At 36.9% G+C, this 22,389-nt stretch overlaps 1 protein-coding gene across 1 annotated transcript in view; it reads left to right on the top strand.

Annotated features, from left to right (window-relative positions):
* Nucleotides 1-22,389, top strand: part of USH2A (usherin) — a 773,469-nt gene that overhangs the window by 207,805 nt on the left and 543,275 nt on the right. The window contains exon 20 of the mRNA XM_007466317.1: nucleotides 4,715-4,945. Coding sequence (XP_007466379.1) covers nucleotides 4,715-4,945 — 231 coding nt within the window. The remainder of the gene's footprint in view (nucleotides 1-4,714; nucleotides 4,946-22,389) is intronic.

The following is a 22,389-nucleotide window of genomic DNA, read 5'->3' as shown; positions in this document are numbered from 1 at the left end:
CTGAACGGAGAGCGCTTGCCAACTGGGAAATCATGGCTACGTGACCAACCCGGATTTTATGTTTGAGTCCTAGTTCCAGGGCCCTTTCACAGGTGTTCGGGCCTAGTGGCATTTGGCAAATCGCATTTCCTGTGACAGTTTGCATCTCTGAGAGAAAGTCAGGATCATTTTCCACTGACAAGATGCCCGAGGATGTCTCATGTTAGTCTTTCCCCCCCCTCACACCCCTGAAATGAGGAAATGCTGTGTGTTCCTAGGTTGCTGTCTTCCTAATAGTTGATGATGCTTTATGATATTGACACAGCCATGCAGTCTTCACAGACAACAAACTCTTCCTTGGAAACAGATTTGATTTTAAAGACCTGTCAGCAAGCACTTCTGCTCGTTTAGTCTTCAGTTCTTATCCTAAGATTGGCAAACTCCACACTACGTAAATTTTGCAAGTGTAAATTTATGCATTATGATATGCTATTAATCAGATTATAAAGTAATAAATGCTGCATAAAGAAGAATGTATATTACAGAGTGTTGTATAAAAGAATGCTTGTAAATAGAAGAGAGAGACTAGAAATTGGATCACAGAGCTAATGCAAAAAAATACAAGAGCACCATAATTTTATTCCAAGTGGAAACAGACTTAGTATGTTGTTAGTCTTTGAAATGATGGATATTGAAGATCTATTTTATGCTTTATGCTTATAAGAGGATTTTCTAAGTAAACACAGATTCTAAATGTGGATGAATTGAATCATTTTATAATATGTAATTCGAAAGATGCTTTATTGGCTAGTAATAATGGTGCCCTGTATTCGAATAGAAATTTGCTTTGTGAAACCTAACGCAATTCTATTGTTTTTAAAAGCAGTTATTTTCAAAGTGTTCCACTGAAAATTTATCCTCATGTTGGATGGGAAAACTGAGGCATATAGGTTTGAAGTGATTTTTGTAAACTCATACAGAATTGGATAAAAAGTGAAAATTATATCTCTAGAAGTCTGCAGAGACTTCTCATTATTCCATATTCTCTCTCTTTTTTTTTTTTTTAGAAGATGTTGCGGGTAGGAGTTTATTAATTCATTTATTTATTTTTGCTGTGTTGCGTCTTCGTTTCTGTGCGAGGGCTTTCTCTAGTTGTGGTAAGTGGGGACCACTCTTCATCACGGTGCGCGGGCCTCTCACTATCGCGGCCTCTCTTGTTGCGGAGCACAGGCTCCAGATGCGCAGGCTCAGTAGTTGTGGCGCACGGGCTTAGTCGCTCCGCGGCATGTGGGATCCTCCCGGGCCAGGGCTCGAACCCGTGTCCCCTGCATTAACAGGCAGATTCTCAACCACTGCGCCACCAGGGAAGCCCCATATTGTCTCTTAATTTACTGTTTTGTGATGAACAAATTTATACCTATAATCCCTTCATTTTGATGATCTGAGCCATAATCTTTAATTCATCTGTCTCTTAGTGAGTCTGTGTTTGTGTGTATGTGTTTCATAGTTCAGGAGTATCTGTTTCTCTTATCGTTATTTCTACTTGTGAATGTATATGAGACCAGTCTCATTTAATTGATTGAAAGTTCCCCTCTGGTCTTAGGGGAGCTCTGAAGATAATGACTGAGTAGGTACTCACCCTTTCAAGTGGGCTGCGTTGACTCGCAAGTGAAACTGTAACAGACCAGCTGAGAGTTGTTTTTTTGGGTTTTTTTTAAGCAAGTGAATAAAATGCACGCACACAAACACACACACATACATATACTCTAGTTCCACTCATTCTCTGTGGTTGACTTCCTAGGAATGGTGTAATTGCTCAGCAGAGCAATTCCCCCGTGAGTCTAGAAGCACTCCACTACTTGTTAGACTTAGTCAACACTAATTTTAGTGGATTCTCAATGCATGTGTCCTTATTGATTATAATCATTTTGCCATATTTTAAAAGTTGCATGCTCTCACTTTTAGTAGACGTTCAATCAAACAAAACAAATAAACAAGCAAACCTACTGAGTTGTTGGAATTCCTTTTATTTTGTTTTGTTTGACTCTGAAATTATATTCCTGACTAAGAAGTGATTTTCGATGATGTATCAATGGGGAAAGGATTCTGAATACCACAGTGGTACAAATTTTCATTATCCCCATCCAGGTGGGTGATTGGAGTAAAGTAAAAGAGTATCAGATGTCAAACAAATGCCGCCGTGAGAAAGTAGCTGCTTTTAAATAAGAATAAATTGGTTTTCTTTTTTTAAATTTTTTTTCTTTTTTAGATGTTGGGGGTAGGAGTTTATTAATTAATTTATTTATTTTTGCTGTGTTGGGTTTTCGTTTCTGTGCAAGGGCTTTCTCTAGTTGTGGCAAGCGGGGGCCACTCTTCATTGCGGTGCGCGGGCCTCTCACTATCGCAGCCTCTCTTGTTGCGAAGCACAGGCTCCAGACGCGCAGGCTCAGTAGTTGTGGCTCACGGGCCTAGTTGCTCCGCGGCATGTGGGATCCTCCCAGACCAGGGCTCGAACCCGTGTCTCCTGCATTAGCAGGCAGATTCTCAACCACTGCGCCACCAGGGAAGCCCCTAAATTGGTTTTCTACATATGTGACTTTATTTCTGTTTTGTAAACAAGTTCATCTGTGTCATTTTTTAAGATTCCACATACAAGCGATATCATATGATATTTGGATATCACTGGAATAGATGGTATTCTTCAAACTAAAAAGTTCAAGTCTTCGTGTGCCAGGTCACTAGGGAATCTTAAGTGGAATACAGGAAAGTAACAGAAAAGCTCAAAATTCCTATTGTCTGCTCCTAAGTAGAAAATTTTAAACAAATGAAAAAAATATAATCGGTCCTCCATTACTTGCTTCTCTGGCCCCAAGACTCAGAAATCTTTGGCAGTCCTCCTTCCGCAGTTAAGCTAATAGCCAATGATAGCTTCCTGAAATTTTACAAAGATGGAACTCCAGACTCTGGAGATGAGCTTAGTGGGAGAAGAAATGTCTGCATGGCTTAGCTTTTTATTTTGTTTTGGATTATTCTGAAGAGGGATCATAGCTTGTAGAATGAAATCTTTGAGAACCCACAGCATTTAGCTAATTTTTGGTAAAGAACACTAAAGGAAATCATGCATAAAATTTACAGATCCATATATATAAGAATAAAAATGTCACATGGCTCACCCTGGCGGAAGATGAACAGAATTGTTAATTATCTTTCTAAGTTGATGAACTTCTTACTCACTGCCCTCTCTTCTTTACTAAAAATGAAAATAGAATCCCAATGAATTGTTTCTCTTTGGAAAGCCGGCCAGGCTTTCTAGAAAGTAACAAATGGTCATTGTTCGAAGCTGATTTAAGGTGAATTGCCTTTCTTGGTTTAAGAATATTAGTTTTTGTATTCACACCATTTTATCTTACATGTACTGAAACAGGCAAAAACTTTGTGTCTGCACAAGGCTGTGTTAACACAGGTGTAAGTTAAGACCCACAGCCTTAGTCTGGGTCCTCAATAAATAGACTTGGCGATTATGACATGTGTTCCTTTCTTCATTTTCACCCCTCAAACCCAGCTGACACACTTCGAGTGGATATGAATCTCATCCTACAAACCCAACTGCTTAAGAAAATGAAAATCGAAACAGGTCTTCATTTTCAGCAACTCAGTTGTTAATCTGATCTGTTTCCAGTACGTTTTAGGGGAAGTCTCAGAGCTGTCACTCCTGGGGTTTCCCAGGAGGCTCCAAAGAAATGCCAGTGTCCCTGGACCTCAAGGTGCGCCGTGGCCCCAGTGTGCGTGTGAGCCCTGGGCCCTCACTGCCCAAGGCTCAGGCCACTGCTGGGAGTGCTGTGGTCACTCCAGGGCCCCCGAGGCTGCCTGAGTCTGTTGTGCCTGGACAGGAGTTTGCAAACCACTGAGATCACAGGCTCGTTCTTTCCTGTGGATGCTTTGTTTGGCTTTCAGAGTGGTGTTTGTTTTTTTTAATTTAGACCAGTAGCCAAGCTTTAAAAATCAGAAAATTACACATAAAATGACTTTTTTCTTGGTAACAAAATAAAAGATTTGACAACATTGGGTTGTCACTCCTGAATCATCCGTGGGCTGGCGCGAATTAGTGACTGTTCACCCCCGCCCCGCTCACCGGTTTTTCTCAAGCCCCACTTTCTCTTGTCTCCCTAACTAGCCCATTTCAACCATTTCCTTTTCCTGCTTGGCCTCTGTGAATTGCAGCCCTGACTCGATGCCATGTTAAGACAAGGGACTCTGCCCTTTGTGATCAGTGGCCACTAGCTTGGTAGTCACCGGCTGCAGGATTCACAAGAGATCTTGTAGCTCCTGGGTAGGGCAGGGGTATTCTCTAGAAAATGGAGAAGCCATGAGCCATTAGAGACCAACAGGCACAGAAGCTGGAGCAATGAAGCATCTGCTTGGTAAAGGGAATCTGGGTGGTGCTCCAACAGACTATAATGTATAGTATCTGTCAGGTCGCAAGAAAGAATAGAGAAATTATTTGTAAGAAAAAACTTCGTTTAATGATAAAAGCGTATTCAAAATTCAAAGTTTTGTTTAGTCACATTTAGTACTAACTCTGTTTTCAGTTCCTAGACCATAGAAATACTGGAGGCCGTAATTGATTTGATTTTGAGTGTAATGTACACAGGTGCATGTGAACATATGTGTGCATATCTGTGTCTAGAGATAGGAGCCAAATTCTTGAACGTAACAAGGGTTTTCTAATATTTAGCACCAACCCAACTGAGGCCACCTCTGGTTGAAGGAATCAACAGTACAACCATCCATCTTAGGTGGCAGGCACCTGGAGAACAGAATGGACCCTCTCCTACATATCAGCTGGAAAGGAGACAGGCAGCTCTACCAGCTCCGAGGGCCACAATGATGAAAGGAACTCGTTTCATAGGAAATGGATATTATAAATTTCCCAGCTCCACTCACCCCGTCAATACAGACTTTACCGGTAAGTGTGCTTGATATCACTTTCTTTACGAGGCACTCAGCCCTGGGGTGTTTTTAATGCTTTTGATATGTCTTTACAGTGAATTTTTACTACACCTGTTTATAGCGATACTAATGTAGCCCTTTTATAACTTTAGCTTGATTGTGTCGACATATTTATCTCTTCAGTATTCTGGGAAAAAAAAGTGGGGTAAGTGGAGGAAAGAAAAGAAAAAATATATATATAATAGATGTGAAAAGGCAGTGGTGTTTTTTTGTTTTTGTTTTTTTATTCTTCTGCCCACACTGCGTGGCGTGTGGGACCTTCGTTCCCGACTAGGGACTGAACTCGTGCCCCCTGCAGTGGAAGCACAGAGTCTGAACCACTGGACCACAAGGGAATTCCCTGAAAAGGCAGTCTTATTGGATTAAAGTATGTGCTGGAATTGACTCTTGGACGCTATTTACAAGAATGTGTTCCTCGGAGTATTCCTCACTTCCTTTGTGGAAAAGAGTTCTGTGGGCAAATGAGTTTGAGAAATGCCCCCATATGCTATTGGAGATTCTCAGTACACATCAGCTTATCCAGTCTCTGAAAAGAAAAATAAGAAAGCTACTTAACTTTGTTTAACTATTCCTAACACTTATTTGATGTAGCTCTCTTCTTTTTAAAGTGTAAAAACTGTTAATACCCCATGTTCTATGGAGAGCATTATGGGAAAAAGTAATTTCAGGGAAAGCATACCTTCTATGGGTCAGGAGTAGAGTAAGGCAAGTGAGGCACAAAATTTAAAGGCACCACAAACTCAGTAATCCATATAAATAATATTTGAATACAATATTTTTCAAATAAAAATCAATGCAAAAGAATCCCCAGTAAAATATAAAAATTTTAAATAAAGACAGGATCCAGTCCTCACTGTGTGAGCCAACCTTACATGTCTCACTCAATTTCTGGTCTGACTGGTATTACAATATTCTGGAAGTCCAGTTATCTCTATGAGTTACAGTTTTTAAAAGCACTATTTCACTACAGACATAGAAAACTCTAATTATTCATGATACACACTTTATTTCCCATTAAATTTTTTTAAAGTATATAATATGTGTTACTCTGTAAACTCATAATGATATTGATTTAATCCATGAGAAAGTCATTTTGGAGCAAATAGCTCCAGCCTTTCCAATGCTGTGTATGTTGAGGACAATGAAATGGAATTTGAACTATAAAACGTAGCTCACTTATTTTATTTTTACTTAAAATGGTAAATAGTTTGCTTTTAAGTGAGGCTGGCTGCTGATGTATATTTGTAATGAATCATGATTACGTTCTGGCTGTGATATATTAAGGTTAGTGCACACTTAACCACTGGACTAGTATATCCAACTCCTCACTGAGTATTAGAAATTCAACCATTGAGCTCCCCTAAAACGCTCGACTTCTACTTAATATTTGTAAAAGTCAAAGAAAGGGAAGAAAAGAAAACATAGGTATCTGGGAAAGAACCTGTGGATAAAAAGTCAAAGACTTTTTCTCAAATGGAACTAGAACTGACTTCCTGGTCCAACGTTTGGCTTGTGATGTGTTTCTTCGAGGAAACAGCCTTCGTTTCCATTCATCTGGGTCTCGCTGCGGCAGGCATGTCAGCTCGGATATGCTGGCTAGCCAGCAGACAGGTTTTTGATGGGATCACCTACTGTTGTTGCCGTGAAAGATAGAGTGGCCCGTCGGCTGTTAATAAATTTAGTCATCTGCGCTCTCTCCCTAGCCGGCCTCAGACTCCGAGGTGCAAGGGCTAGGGGCAGATGCAGGGTCTGGGAAGTTTTCCAAATTCCTCTTTAAGAAAGTTAGGCCGTAAACACTGGCCTCACTAAGCGGGATCCTTCTGTCTATAACAAAGCCTCCAGCTGCACAGAAAATGTGTTTGGAGTCCACAGCATTTGAAGGACAAGACAGGGAGATCACAGTTTGGGCTTGAACGACTCCCTAGAGCTTTGGCAGTTCCTGGAGAATAAGCAGTTCTGCATTCGGGCATGTTCTGGGGCCTCGCTACCTCCTTTTTATGAGAAGCTTGGCTTACTTCCAAGTCTCTCTGAACTGTTAAAGTAACCAGGTCTCCATCAAGTTATTGGTTTGACCCTGTGGCTCACCTGGCAGATTCGGCTGGATACTTTTACTGAGCCAGGTTATGGTTTAACAAAATTTCCCCAATTAATGGACCAGGACAAGTTTACAAAACCAACTCAATCAATAGCTTTCCTTCAACTTGGATCTTCTTATGTGGAAAGGTAAACGTATTATTAGCATCACGCATTTGTTTTACTTGTATATTCTTTCATCCAATCCCTCTAAAGCATTAGAAGGTAGATATTTTTCCCCTCATGGAACATGAGGAAGTGAGGCTCCAATAACTGGCTCCCACATGGTGCCACAGCTACTGAATTTTGGAGGTGAAATGTGAATTTGGAAGCTTCTGGTTCAAAAGCTGGTGCTTTGCCACAGAGAGGGAGGGATAATTCTGTGGACAGTAGCCTGGAAGTTGTGGAATAATAAGTATCTAAAAGTAATAAATGAGGATGGAAGATGAAATAATGATCACCCAAATAAACCTTACTCACCACTGCTAAACTCTTTGGATTTATCTTTCGGTTTTTTGGCTTTTCAGGTAGCAAACAGAAATAGCATTGGCATTATTTATTACTTGCATCTCCAAAGACATCTGGGGATAAGATTTTTTTTTCCATAGCAGTTAATTCTAGAGTGTGCCTAAAGCTAGATTTTTAACATCAAGCAAAATTATTTTAAGTGGGCTGAAGTGCTGTGTGTCAAACAGTGCTTTCAACTCACATTCCTATAAATTTCATGCAGTTTTTATATTCTAAGGCAAATTTAATGAGCAAATCCTGAGCATCTCCAAGATGACGAATTATATTTAAAAAGTGAATAATTATAAGAAAAACTAAGATAGCTTTTATTTTGATTCATTTCAGAATCTCAAACTCTAACTAAAAATGATTCCTGAAATGTGAATGGAGATATCAAATGACTCAAAAACAAATATACAATGATGTGTATTATTGTACATATTTTATGTAAGGAAAAAATGTGAGAGTTCACCCATCAATGACAGGATTTGTAAATACATTCATTCCGTGGTCATAGCAATATGTTGAAAGCCTAGGTATAAACTATCTCATTATTACAGTTCAAGAAAGGAATCTCTCATGTAACTCCCCCCTCTTCCATATTTGCTTTAAATATTTTACCTCATGTGATAGAATGAAAACAATTCAAACATATGAATATATGTCTGTGTTGCTTACTGTATAAATCAGTAAGCTTAGTATTATAAATGAACTCTGTCAAAATCTACTTTGGGGCCGAAAAATGAACCAGATGAATCTTTTGTAGGATCTACGTTTGATCCCTTTTCCTTTCTGATACAAGTGTTCTTTCAAAAATCTAATTTCCAGGAAGGGTGTATTATCAGTCATTTACATAATAGTATAAATAACTCCCCCATTTCTTTATGATTAAGGGTGAGGGCTTTGGGAACAGACTAACAGGAGTTTCAGATCTATGCCCCATTATTTATTAGTTAAATGTAATTAGACAAACCACTTAATCACTTGTGTGCCTCTGTTTTCTTTTCTTTCAAATTGGCATGATAATACTACTTACAGTATTGATATCTAGCAGGTAGGTAAGGATTAAAGGAGATAGCTCACCTAATGAACTTTGCACAGTATCTGCCACACAGATTATAGTCATTAAACATTAGCTATCAGCTATCACTCATTGAACAAATATTTATTAAGTGCCTACTATGAGACAGGAGATTTTCTAAAAGTCTTCTGCAGTTCATAAAATCAACATTCTATTAATTTGTCTGCTGCTGCACATACAAGATATGTTTGCCTAAATGTTGTATCTGGGGTATGAGTAATATGCAATTTCTATATTAAAATGTGATATTTAATTTTGTTATTGAAAACAGTTAAATTAATCTACCTAGTGTTGAGACACTATATAAACTACTTTCCTCTGGATCTTATCATGCTCATCTATCCAACTGAGGCTTGTACTGAATGGCCAATTCCTTTAACTTCTAAGATTCCAAATCAGTTAGCATAGGTTATTTAAGTAGCTTCAAAAATTCAAAATAGAAGTTATCACCAAGGCATCTGTGAGTTTAAAAACACTTAGATTTTTAATTGTTTTATGATTCTTTCATATAATATAGTCACAATTTAAGATTTACAGAAATGTAAGCTTTCTTTCTACTAATCTGAAGAATTTATGGGGATAAGTTAACTTCTAGGGATAACTTAAGTGATATGGGGAAAATTACTCAATATAAAATGGATATTCAGTTCTTGAGTTGTATCAAAGGGTGTAAAGAAGACACAAGTTCAACATAATTTCATGATCTTGGAACTAGAAAATCATATGAACACTCATAACGAAATAGTCCCCTGATTACACGGGGTTAACAGTACTCTGTCCTTCCAAAACAGGAATAGCAAATGGAGCATCCCTCCGGCCTACAACAGGAAGGGGCTACCACCATGTTTCTGGACAGAAAAAAAAAAAAAAATTTGCTTATTATTTTCAGGAATGCAGAGTAAATCCACTTACACAAAGAATTTTGCTAGTAATCAAAGGGAAGCTGGTAAAAACAGCAAACTAAAATACTGCTCAGGTTGGCATTCCAAAGGTGACCCTCTCTCTCCTTGTCACTTGTTTTTCCTATTAGCGGAAAACAGGTCCATGATCATTTGGGGGAAGGTTTGACTATTGTAGTATCCAGACGCCAATCACACCAGCCTTTTAAACTGCCTTTACTGGTGACCCTGCCCAGAAATCAGGAACTGCCTTTGCGGAGATCTTTGTAGCAACCCACTGGGGAGATGAACACACATGTGCACCTGGATGTAATTCCCTTTTATTTGTCTTCATGAAAAATGTGATGACTGATGTTGAATATCTTGCAGATGAGAACTCTGTACACTTTCTTCATAATAATGCCGTTCAAGGACACCAAATGATTGTCTTACATTTTTGTCTCTTAGTATTTGCCTTCCCCAAAATGGCTGAACTAAAATGCCTCATGATCCAGAAATACAATTAATTACCGACCCATGAAAAGAGAAATGCAACCCGCCAAATCAGTATCTTTTAAAAGCGTATATTTTACATTTTACTGTATGATATTTATGCTTTATTATTTTTGTATTATTTTTAGTGAACTGAGGCCCTAAAACACTGCATTGAAGGAAAGCTGATTATAAGCAGTTACAGTACCGGTATAAATTAGGCAAACTCCTTCAGATACACTAATTAGTAAAAGCATATTAATTCTGACCTTCAACACCCTTGGTGTCCCGCTATTTGTTTTCCTCTGACTGGGAGCAAGTAGTTTTGCCAGAAAGTACTTAACAAGACAAAACAAAACAAAACACTAAATAAAACGCCAAGTCTTTTCAAAGCATATTTAAACCACAAAGTTATTTAAGCTCTGATGTTAGATTTTGGCCACAGTTATTGAAAAGCAGCTCTATGAATCGACTCTATGGCCTAGCAGTTTAACAAACAGGCAATAATGATACAGAAAAACAAAGGCAAGAGTAAGAACACGGAACTTGAGAGCAAAGTAAAGAAGTGGGTCTTGGGCAGTGCCGAGGATCTGTGGGTATTTCTGAGGCAACTGAATCAGAAGAGGTGTGACTGTCTGGTTGAGCTCACCTTTATGGACTGAGAGAGACAAGGATCCAAATACATATCTTCTTAGAATAACAAAAGTCAGACTAACCTATGATAACTAGAGAAGTGAATATTAAGATTGTTTAGTTTTTATTACCTTTAGTAGAGAGGTCCAAGTAAGTTCTTAGGAAATGCTTTCAGATGACACTGAAGGGTGGCAGAGGACCGTCCTTTTCCCCCATTCATCAGCTTCATGAGAAAGGCCAATTTACAAGGGCTGCGTTTGTTTTAACCTTGCATCTTTAAGGTGACTAATTTTGAAGCACACTTCTGTAATGTTGCCTTGTGTTTGGAACGTTAATGGTCGGGTTGGTTTGGAAGTAAGTTGTTTCACTTTGGAATTTTATCTCAGATTGCACAAAATAATCATTTCAACACAGGGGTTTTTCTCTCACCAAAATTTCTAGACCTTTTGGGGGCTTTGATATTGCTCAGGTGGTCAAAATGAATGCAATTGCAAATTTGCCTTTGCATGAAGAACCCTTTCCTTTTTGTAAACTTCTTACAAAGTCAGTCTAGAGCAGGGGTTACAAAATTCTCCTTTAAAGGTCCAAACAGTATTTCTGACTTTATGGGCCAAGAGATCTCTGTCACAGCTACTCAGCTCTGTCATGGTAGCATGAAAGCATCCATAGACAATACGTAAAAAAATAAGGGTAGCCAGGTTCCAATAAAACTTTACTTGCAAACATGGGCAACAGACTGGTAGCTTGCCTATCCCTGGTCTAAAGTCTAGTTCTAAAAAAAAAAATATTAACAATTTCATCATTAATGATACATTTTTCTTCTGCCCTAATGCCAGGAAGCCTAAAGATAAGTAGAAAGGAGCTCAGATAAAACAAACGAGAGAAATCAACAAAACAAAGTAGGTGGTAATGTTTGATAAGTGAAAGTATCTTGAAATAGCATCTTTTCTGCTCAACAGAGCCTTAGGTGGCCAGAAAGTCAACCCAACATTGACCATGCCAATACGATAGAATAATCTTTTCCTTGAAACAAGCTGTTGTTAGCTGCTAACACTCTTTTAGCCAGCTTAAGGCATCTGCTTTCCCCATCTCTTTTATTACCAAAAAATGATGCATTGTTGCCTGATATACAACTGTACGTGTGTTCTCACACACTCGTGCCATACTGTCAAACACAGGCTTTCCACCCTGTCCCTGGGTTTTCTAATAGTCTCAAATTTACCTATGGTACTTAAATTGCCCAGTGTCTTTTTCTTACAATACGTTGGCCATTTTGGAATCTTATTTAAGGCTTCATTGCGAAAGAAAAATGTTTCTGTCTCTTAATGACATCCTGCATCAACAAAAGGCTACTATTAGTTCTCCTTTCATCCAATTTAAATGAGTAGAAAGAAGAACTTCGAGCAGAAAAAGAATCACAATGGTTAGCAGTGATAGTGAAACTAGCACCTATGAAGCTGGTTGCTTTTTGATTTAATAAAGTGAAAAACTTTGTATGTATTTTCTTGGGAAAAAATAATTAAAATATTTAAAGATCTATAGTTACAATTATTTTATATCAGTTAGGTTAAATATAGCACCCATAAAAAAGTACTGTGATTAACTTCATAAGTCAGAAAGAGAAAGACAAATACGATATGATATCACTTACGTGCGGAATCTAAAGTACAACACAAATGAACTTATCTACGAAACAGAAACAGACTCACAGGCATAGACAACAGACTTGTGGTTGCCAAGGGAGAGGGGAGTGGGGGAGGGAAGGATTGGGAGTTTGGGATCAGCAGATACAAACTACTATAGGTAGGATGGATAAACAACAAGGTCCTACTGTACAGCACAGGGAACTATATTCAATATCCTGTGATAAACCATAATGGAAAAGAATATAAAAAAGAATGTGTGTATATGTGTAATTGAATCACTTTGTTATATAACAGAAATTAACACAACATTGTAAATCAACTATACGGCAATTTAAGAAATTTGAAAAAAATACACATACGTAATTTTACGTTAACATGTTTGGGGAAAAAAAAAGATTAACTTCATTTCCAGTCAGATAGAAAGGATTCCAATAATATCATTGTCAAAATTCTGGATCTTTCAAAACCGAATTCTAGTGGCCTGAAGAAATGTTTTATGAGATCATGCACTAAGAGTTCCTTTGGAGTGGGGAAATTTCAAGAAATATTATGAAGACTTTATTTAAGGTGTGTACATTGTAGGAACCTCACAAACATCGCCCTCAGGCCGGTTTGGAGTTTCAAGAAAGGAAGCTTAGTTACGTACATTCCCTTGACTGAGGCACAGTCTCAGTTTCGAGGTTCTTTGACCTTAAGTGCAACCTCTAAAGAGGTGCAGGAGGAGGCCGACAGGCTATTTTTTAAACTACTAATATTTCTTATCATGTTGCTAAAAGCCTTTCAAAATTTTCTCATAAAGATGCCCTGCATGAAGTCTTTTCTGCTTCCCTGCTTACTGTTCAGCCTCACCTCTTCATATACCTCCTGTGTTACTCTCCAGCTCTACAGCTATCTTTCGGTCCCAGCTGCTTGAGTGTACCACACTCTCTTGAATGTCCAGGTCTTTGAAGATACTGATGCCTTTCCCTGAAATGCCTCCCTTTACTTGCAAGTGCTTCTTTTTCCTGTTACCTGGCTAATTCCTACTCATCAGTGAGGTGTCAAATGAGCTATTCCTTTAAATAGCCTCCCAACAACCTCTCCCGACTCCATGCCAAACCTAGATTAGGGGCCTCTCTAACTTACTACCACAGAAACCAAGAATCTCTGTTTTAACCTTTATCACATGCCATTACAATTGCTTGTTCACTTATCTATATCCCCAAAAGGCTGAAGTTATGACTGTTTTCTTCAGTTATAACATTTGTGCCTTGCACATCATAGGATCCGTACTAGATGTTCAATAAATGTTGAATAAAGAATTCACTAAAGGAGTTAGTTAGATAGAAAATGAAAAATCCATAAGAAAGATTGCTTAGCTATGAGAATTACTTAATGATGAGATTTGCAGTGCGTTAGAATACATCACAAAATGTTGAGAGCTACCTTTCTGGAAGTATTGACAGTTTAGAGTGATAACTCAATTTGTTTAGTTGGCCTCAGATGTATAAGAAAGTATGTTTTAAGCTATATAGTATTAGAGCCAAAAAAATTCTTATTAATGACCCTTAGTTGCTGGTGAAGTTACTTCTCTGTCGATTATTATAGCTAGAGTCGTTTTCTGTCCCACTGCAGCTGTCACATGGTATTGCTGGAAACAAGATGTTGCCCGTGTCTTAGACACAGGATCTCCTTAGGCTTATTAAATTTTGAGGTTAATGAATATTTTGACACTTTTACCTATACATATCATTAGGGCTTATTGCGATAGGTTTAGGATGGCAGTCATAATAAACATATATAGTACAATAAAAAACATTTTTAATCTTGAAAGTGCTTTATAAACAGCAGTGATCAATGCTATGGATGGATTAACAGCATCAAATTGATTGAATTCTATTTCAAGGGCAATGGAGGTATTGACGTCGATATTCTAGTTCGGAAGGAAGGCAGCGACGGCAGTGGTAGAGTGCAGGTTTTGGAGTCAGACTCCCCAAGTTTAAAATCTGGCTCCTTTACATGCTGGTGTTTAACTTTGCATGAGTCACTTCCCCGCTCTCCAGCTCAGCTTCTTCATCTCTAAAATGGATTATTGTAAACTTTCAATGCAGGAATTAGCACACAATGTCATTATTATATATGCATTTATGGCTGACATTTTAAAATTCGGGATTTTGAATTATGTGCTGTTCCATTCATTCATATATTTTATATGCCTAAACCACATAAATCTTGATGATATTCTTTTATAACCTCTCTCTACCTCATATCCCTCTGATCAGTCACTTTATTTTATTCAGTCTATGAAGTTCTGACCTTTGTTTTTTTTTTTTAGTTGCCTTTCTTCTCTGTCTAGAGGCTTAGATGTTCTACCTCTCATTTCTGCATTTCTAGTGGCTACCTTTACATTTTAACATGTGCTTATAAATCTAACTCTATTTTTTATCTTTCCCTCATCATCAGTCCTCTTAAAAAAGAAGACTTTCCCAATGGTTACAGGTTTTCTCATCTACCAATCACTCCTCAATCTACATTTTTTTCCGCCCACTTCTTTCCTGTAAATACTTCCTTCAAGATTATCAATAATTTCCAAAACAAGAGCCCTTTCTTAACCCTTAGCCTATGTGTCCCTAAACAGTAGTGTTATTATATCTTTTTAAACATACAAAGAAACTAAATATTTCTCAACACGCTTCCCCTTCTATTTTCTGCAAATTTTTTTCAAACCTTTTGGCTCTCCTTTCTACTTCTGCCTTTAGATGGAGGGACTCAATCATTTAGTGGGTGTATTGTGAATCTTTCTCAATTGCACCCCATTTGCCAGGTGCTATGATTGGTGATTTAGAAAGGGTATTGAGTAAGGCAGACACAGTCCCTAACCTTAGGGAGCTTGAAAGCTTGCAGTGAAATCAGGCCTCAAACATGTAATTAAATAATTACAAGTGATTTCTGACTCCAGCTGTGAAGTATTTCAAAAAATCCTCCTGCTGAGAAAAAATTAAAAGTTGGATTAAAAATTTCTTAAAAATGTGGTAGTTTAAAGACATTACTGTGTAACTAGGAGTGCCAGGACTGGTGGGATCAAGATCACAGAAATAAGAAAAACCATTTGTGTGAGCTTTTTATTTATCTTTGCATTTTCCTTCTGTTTTATTTCCTAATTCCTATATTGCAGTCTTAGGGGCAGAGGGGACACATGGCTTGAAAGGCAAAAAAAATTAGAGTTCAGGGCTTCCCTGGTGGCGCAGTGGTTGAGAGTCCGCCTGCCGATGCAGGGGACGCGGGTTCGTGCCCCGGTCCGGGAAGATCCCATGTGCCGCGGAGCGGCTGGGCCCATGAGCCATGGCCGCTGAGCCTGCGCGTCCGGAGCCTGTGCTCCACAACGGGAGAGGCCACAACAGTGAGAGGCCCGCGTACCGCAAAAAAAAAAAAAAAAAAAAAATTAGAGTTCAGGGCCCAAGGAGGAGGGGTCCTGATAAATATGCCAGGCATTCAGCTGAAACTCTAGCAGTGAGAGCAAATGAGAAATAGAGCAGTCATCCCAAAGCCGGAAGTAAATCCTCAACCCATCTCAACAGCTGGTGGAGTAAAAGTTGTCTGTCTGCCAGAATAATTTAAATATTTGCTGCAAGAAGATAACATCAACAAGAGTCTACATTTTTTTTAATACCCGATGTTTGCTATTCAATCCAAAATTACCAGAAATACCAAAAAATAGGATCTAATAAATACAAAAATATAGATCTTCAAGTAATCTAGACATGTTGGAAATATATATATATATATATATATAATATCCAGACATAGACTTTAAAATAACTGTGATTAAAATTGTGAATAAAATAAATGAAAAGATGCAGAATTTAAACAGAGAATTGGAATGTATTAGAACAGGAGTTCTAGAATTAAAATAATAGCTAAATTAGGATCTAAGTGGATAGAATTTCAATTCCATCCCTGTAGGAGTAAATGGTAGTAGACTAATCTTAAGCTATGAACGTTTGAATGCATATATTAGGAAAAAAAAAAAAAAGGAAGAGTTAGAAATCAAGTATCTAAGCTTCTAACTCAAGGAGAAATCAGAAAAAAAAAAAAAAGCAAATAAAACCCTCCAAACTTGAAAGAAGGAAGTAATACAAATAAAAGCAAAAATTAATGAAATAGAAAATGAAAAAATTAATGAAGAGAGTAAGGCCAAAATATCTCTATAATTTACCACATTAACCTAATAAAGATGAACTCTCCTAAATTATCCCTATGGGTTCAATAAATATATTAGATAAAATTCCCAGCAAACTAAGAATGAAATAGCCTGGTAAATATATTTTTATAAAAGACTACTGATAGCAAAATGTTGACTGTTTTCTCCCAGATGTCAGGAATAGGACAAAGAAGCCCACTATCACCACTTGTATTCAACATTGTATTGGGAGTGTACTAGCAGAGCAGTGTAGCAAAAAAATAAATACATTAAGGATGTCAAAGAAGAAGTAAACTGTCTTTAACTGCAGATGTGATGATTATATATATATATAGAAGAATCAAAATAATATACAAGCTGTCCAATTTAAGAAGTGAATTTAGCAAAGATGTTGGGTAAAGATCAATATGCCTATATCAAATGTTTCTGTTGAATAGCAAAAAGCAAGTGGAAAAGGAAAAACATTTAAGTAGCACTTATCACCAAAATGCATAGAAGATATAGAAACAAATCTATTAAAAAAATAAAATAAAATACAAGACCTCTACGCTGAAAACTACAAAGTATTAGTGTGAGAAATTAGAGAAGACCTAAATAAATGAAGAGATATTCATGTTCATGGATTTGAAGACTTAATATCATTAAATAGCAAGTCTTTCTAGCTTTATCTGTATAGTCCATGTAGTTCCAGTCATAGTCTCAGGATTTTGGTGAAGATTGACAAGCTAACTCTAAAATTTATATGGAAAAGCACAGGACTTAGAGTAGCCAAGGCAATACTGAAGACGGACAAAGCTGGAGGATTTACACTGTGACATATCAAAACTATCTGTAAAGCTACAGTAGTTCAGGCAGTATAACATTGGCACAAGCATAAACAAAAATAGACTAATGATATACTGCCACATAGATATCCAAAATTAATGCATATATATGTGTACCAAAAAGCATGTGCAAGGTTGTTCTTAGGAACTTTATATTCTTGATAATCAAAAACTCTTAACAACCCAAATTTCCATCAAAAATAGAATAGACAACAAATTGTAATGTATTAATTCAATGAACTATGTATAGCTATAAAAATGAACCAACTATTCTCACAATAGTAATATGGATAAATTTCATGACCTATTACCGAGCAAAGGAAGCTAGAAACGAAAAAAGTCTAATAATCCACTTATATAAACTTCAAGAACAGGAAAATGAATCAGTGATGATGGAAGGCAGAAGATGGGATAATAAGTGAAAGAAAGCAAAACAGAGCCTTCTGAGAGTCTGGAATTAGTCTATGCATTAGTCTGAGAGGTGGTAATGCATGTGCATTTACTTTGTATATGTCCATCAAAATATACCCTGATAATTTGTGTACTTTATTATTATGTTATACCTCAATTTGAAAAGTTACCAAAAAAAAAAGATTTCAATAAGTCTGAAAATAAGAGGTAGAAAACTGTTGTAATGGATAGTAGGAGCATTCAACCCAGTCTAGAGGATTCATGAAGACCTCTCAGAGGAAGAGTTTTATAATCTGAAAAATGTAATTTGAGTTAGCTAGGCAAAAAATAGGAAGCAGAGCAGTTCAGGTAGAGAAAGTAGCATGTATAAGTGCCTTGATGTGAGAGATGACATGGTATATAAATAAGCAAACATGAACCAACAAGCAAATCTGGAAGAATTCAATAAAGCCAGAGCACAGAAATCAAGAATGGTGCTTGATGAAGTTGTAATATAAGAAGAGGCCAAATCTTGCTCTTTAAGACCACCACATTAAGGTTTTTGATCTTAATTTTGTCATCTTTATAAGACCACTGGGTTTCCTAAATTAAATAGATATTTTTACTAAGATTATATGTATGCATTTTTTTTTTTTTATAGATTGACTCTTTAAAAGTGACAATTTTATTCAGTCATCTATTGGTTTTGCCTACCCAATGTCTCACAAAATGTTAGAAGACTTGTCTTTGTAAGAATTAGCCTGGATAAGTGGTTGAAAGAAAGCAGCAAACTCTGATTCCCACCACATATCTGGAGAAACAGCTGGAAAGTTGCATTTTGACAAGATCTCCATATGTACTCTGTTAAACATATACTTACTATATGAATCAGCTATGCATCTCAGGGGTATTTGTCTAAGAGAAATGAAATAATTTGTCCACACAAAAAGTATGCACATAAATATTCATAGCACCTATATTCAATATGGTCAAAAACTGGAAACAACACAAATATCCATCCATAGATGAATGGATAAACAAACAGTGGTATTTCCATACAGTGGGATACTGCCCAACAATGGAAAGGGATAAACTACTGATATGAGCAACAGTATGGATCAAATCTCAATTGATATGCTGAGTAAAGAAAGCAGAAGAGTACTTAATTATAATTCCACTGACATAAAAATGTTTTTAAATTATTAATCTATAGTGACAAAAGAGGTCAGTGATGGCCTGGGCCTGAGGAAGAGGGGATGATGGAAGTGCTCTGTAGTACTCATAATGGGGGCTTCAGAGGTATACATTCCTTATAACTTTGTTTTCCTATCTTGCGCCTTCCCCTTCCCTCTCCCCACGGGTAACCACTAGTTTGTTCTCTGTAGCTGTGAGTCTGCTTCTTTTTTGTTATATTCACTAGTTTGTTGTATTTTTTAGATTCCACATATAAGTGATAGCATACAGTATTTGTCTTTGTCTGACTTAGTTCATTTAGCATAATGCCCTTCAAGACCATCCGTGTTGCTGTGAATGGCAAAATTTCATGCTTTTTTATGGCTGAGTAGTTTTCCATTGTGTGTGTGTGTGTGTGTGTATGTGTATATGTATATGTATATATGTGTATATATATATGTGTGTGTGTGTATATATATCTATCTATATCTATATCTCTCTCTATATATATATCTATATATCTATATATCTATATCTATATCTATATATATATATCACATCTTCTTTAACCATTCACCTGTTGATGGGCACTTAGGTTGCTTCCATATCTTGGCAATTATAAATAATGCTGCTGTCAACATTGGGGTGTGTGTATATTTCTTTTTTTTTTTTTGGATGTGTACCGAGGAGTGGAATTGCTGGGTCCTGTGGTAACTCTATTTTTAGTTTTTTTGCCAATCCTCCATATTGTTTTCTGCAGTGGCTGCATTTGTTATTTGTGGGTTTTTTTTTTTCTTTTTTTTTTTGATGAAAGCCATTCTGACAGGTATGAGATGATATCTCATTGTGTTTTGGGTTTTCTCATAACTTATTGAACTGTACCCTTTAAGTGGATGCAGTTTATTGCATGTAAATTATACCTCAATAAAATGGATAAAAGAAAAAGTTCTCCAGGTGATTCTTGCAACATTCTAGCATGAAAACCATTGATCTACATTGTGATGGAAAAACGGCTTTATGTAGAGAAAAATCAACCAATTTGTCTATTATTTAATTTACTGGTCCTGAACTCCTTTAGATAGAGACGTAAGCAATGTATATACTTTAGACTTAAGCTCAATTTTACCTGAAATAAATTGGTATCCACTACACATTATAAAGCATAGGAAAAATGAGATTTACTAAACTATGTTAACTATGTTAAACTATGTTAACAGCAAGAATCTATAATGTCAACAAAATAACATTTTTTTTTCTACAGAATAGGGTTTCTTTGGAACTCATTCACATTAGGACAGAAATTTTTATAACACAGAGAGCTGTAGTTTGTCTGTTGTTCAGGGATTTTTTTCGCAGGAAAGGATTTAATCAGTTAAAATACGAAATACACATTTGCATACTCAGTTGACCAATTCTTGCTGTGATGCTGTTGCACCTCTATAACATATTTTTCATAGCTCATATAATTGGAGTTAATATGCTCTGTTATTAAGTTTAACTGAGAAAAATAGTTAGCTGAAAACTGATTGTTTCTGCATACTGATAAATTCAGTAGTCCAAAAAAAAATTAGAGAAATATAATTAAGGATTGCAAAATCAATTTGACACTCCCTTAAGATGTGTTGAGAGGAGGCAGCAACAGCAGCCTACATCTGATGCTGTTCTCTCCTTGTTTACTCCATAAAACTGCAAATTAGAACTTTAATTTACAGAGCTGTTAATGCCTCATTAAAAACTTACAGCGAGTAACCTATTTTGAAGTTTCTTTTCTTCCTTGTGTCTAATATGCAACAGTATCTCCATTTTGTGGGACTGTGTAAGACAGTACAGTTAAGAATACTCTTCTAAACCACATGTAGGAAATGGAAGCTTTTTAAACATCACATCCCAGGCAAGGATACTAGCAGTGTGTTAGTTGTTTTCCAAAGTGATCAATTTCTCCACTTGCTTTGTTCTTGCTGCAGCCGTTGTTAATGTCTGTTACGCATGAGACACTCTACTGGACTCTGAGGACATAGCTGGAATCCAGTAGACTTGTTTCCTGCTCTCACAAGCCTTATGGGAATAGAACCCATAGCCGTTTGACTATCCTTAATCATTATTATATACTGCTATTGTTTTCTGCCCAACAGCGTGTGATAGCCAAAACCAAACAATCAGCAACAACAATTAAAAATCTTCAAATACTGGAATAGGAATTAACTAGCACTGTTTACGGTAGCCAAGACATGGAAACAACCTAAATGTCTATGGACAGATGAATGGATACAGAAGATGTGGTGTGTGTGTATATATATATATATATATATATATATATATATATACACAATGGAATATTACTCAGCCATTAAAAAGAATGAAATGCCATTTGCAGCAACACAGATGGACCTAGAGATCGTTATACTAAGTGAAGTAAGTCAGACAGAGAAAGAGAACTACCATATTTATCACTTCTAGGCAGGAGCTTAAAAAATGATACAAATGAACTTATTTATAAAACAGAGACTCAACAGACTTAGAGAACGAACTTATGGTTACCAGGGGTGAAGGGTGGGAGGAGGGATAGTTAGGGAGTTTGGGATTGACATGTACACACTACTATATTTAGAATGGATAACCAGCAGGGACCTACTATGTAGCACAAGGATCTCTGCTCAAAATTATGTAACAGCCTAAATGGGAAAAGAATTTGAAAGAGAATGGATATGTGTATATGTATAAATGAATCACTTTGCTGTACACCTGAAACTAACACAACACTGTTAATCAACTATATTCCAACATAAAACAAAAAGCTAAAATAAATAAAACAAATTCTAACGTCAGTTAAAGTAAAAAAAAAAAAAAAAAGGAATTAACCTTAAAAAGAAGTCTGAGGTCACATTCTTTGAAGTCACATTCTTTGGACCATGGACCCTTGCTCCACTGCTTACAGTTAGGACAAGAATGAATGTCTGACCAGAGCAGGACTGATCCAGGTCTCGCAGGAATTTGGAATTGAAATTCAGAGATAACCAATTAGCCTCTCTTATCTCTTGAATAAAATGTGCAAATTCGTTGAAACATATAAATTAACTGAGAAGCAGATAGAGGTGTACTGCTGCAGGGGTAGGGGGAAATGAGAGAGAGAATTAAGGCATATGAACAGAGAGCAGCAGAGAGAGAAGAGGAAGAAATTCCTGAAGGCCTTCCCACTCCCTCTGTAACCAAGGACTTTCCCTAGTCTGGGCTGTGTTCCTAGACTTGAATTTAGAATGTACCATTATCTCTGGATAATAACTTCCTTCCTTTGTTCAAGGGAGCTCGAGTCTGAATATGCAACCAGAGATTCTTAACTTAAAAAGAAGAAACTAACACAACATTGTAAAGCAATTTTACTCCAATAAAGATGTTAAAAAAATTAAAAGTTTTAAATTATTTAAAAAAAGAAAGAAAGAAAGAAGTCACCTGCATGTGGATGGAAGTTGGAGCCATGAGAATGGGTTAAAAGACTCAGGGTCAAGGATACACCTCCGGTGGTGGG

This window comes from Lipotes vexillifer, unplaced genomic scaffold (genome assembly GCF_000442215.2).
Source record: "Lipotes vexillifer unplaced genomic scaffold, Lipotes_vexillifer_v1.1 scaffold139, whole genome shotgun sequence".
In the NCBI taxonomy this organism is placed as follows: domain Eukaryota; kingdom Metazoa; phylum Chordata; class Mammalia; order Artiodactyla; family Lipotidae; genus Lipotes; species Lipotes vexillifer.
Note: the sequence above shows the minus strand (reverse complement) of the source record. Positions and strands in the feature narration are given on the sequence as shown.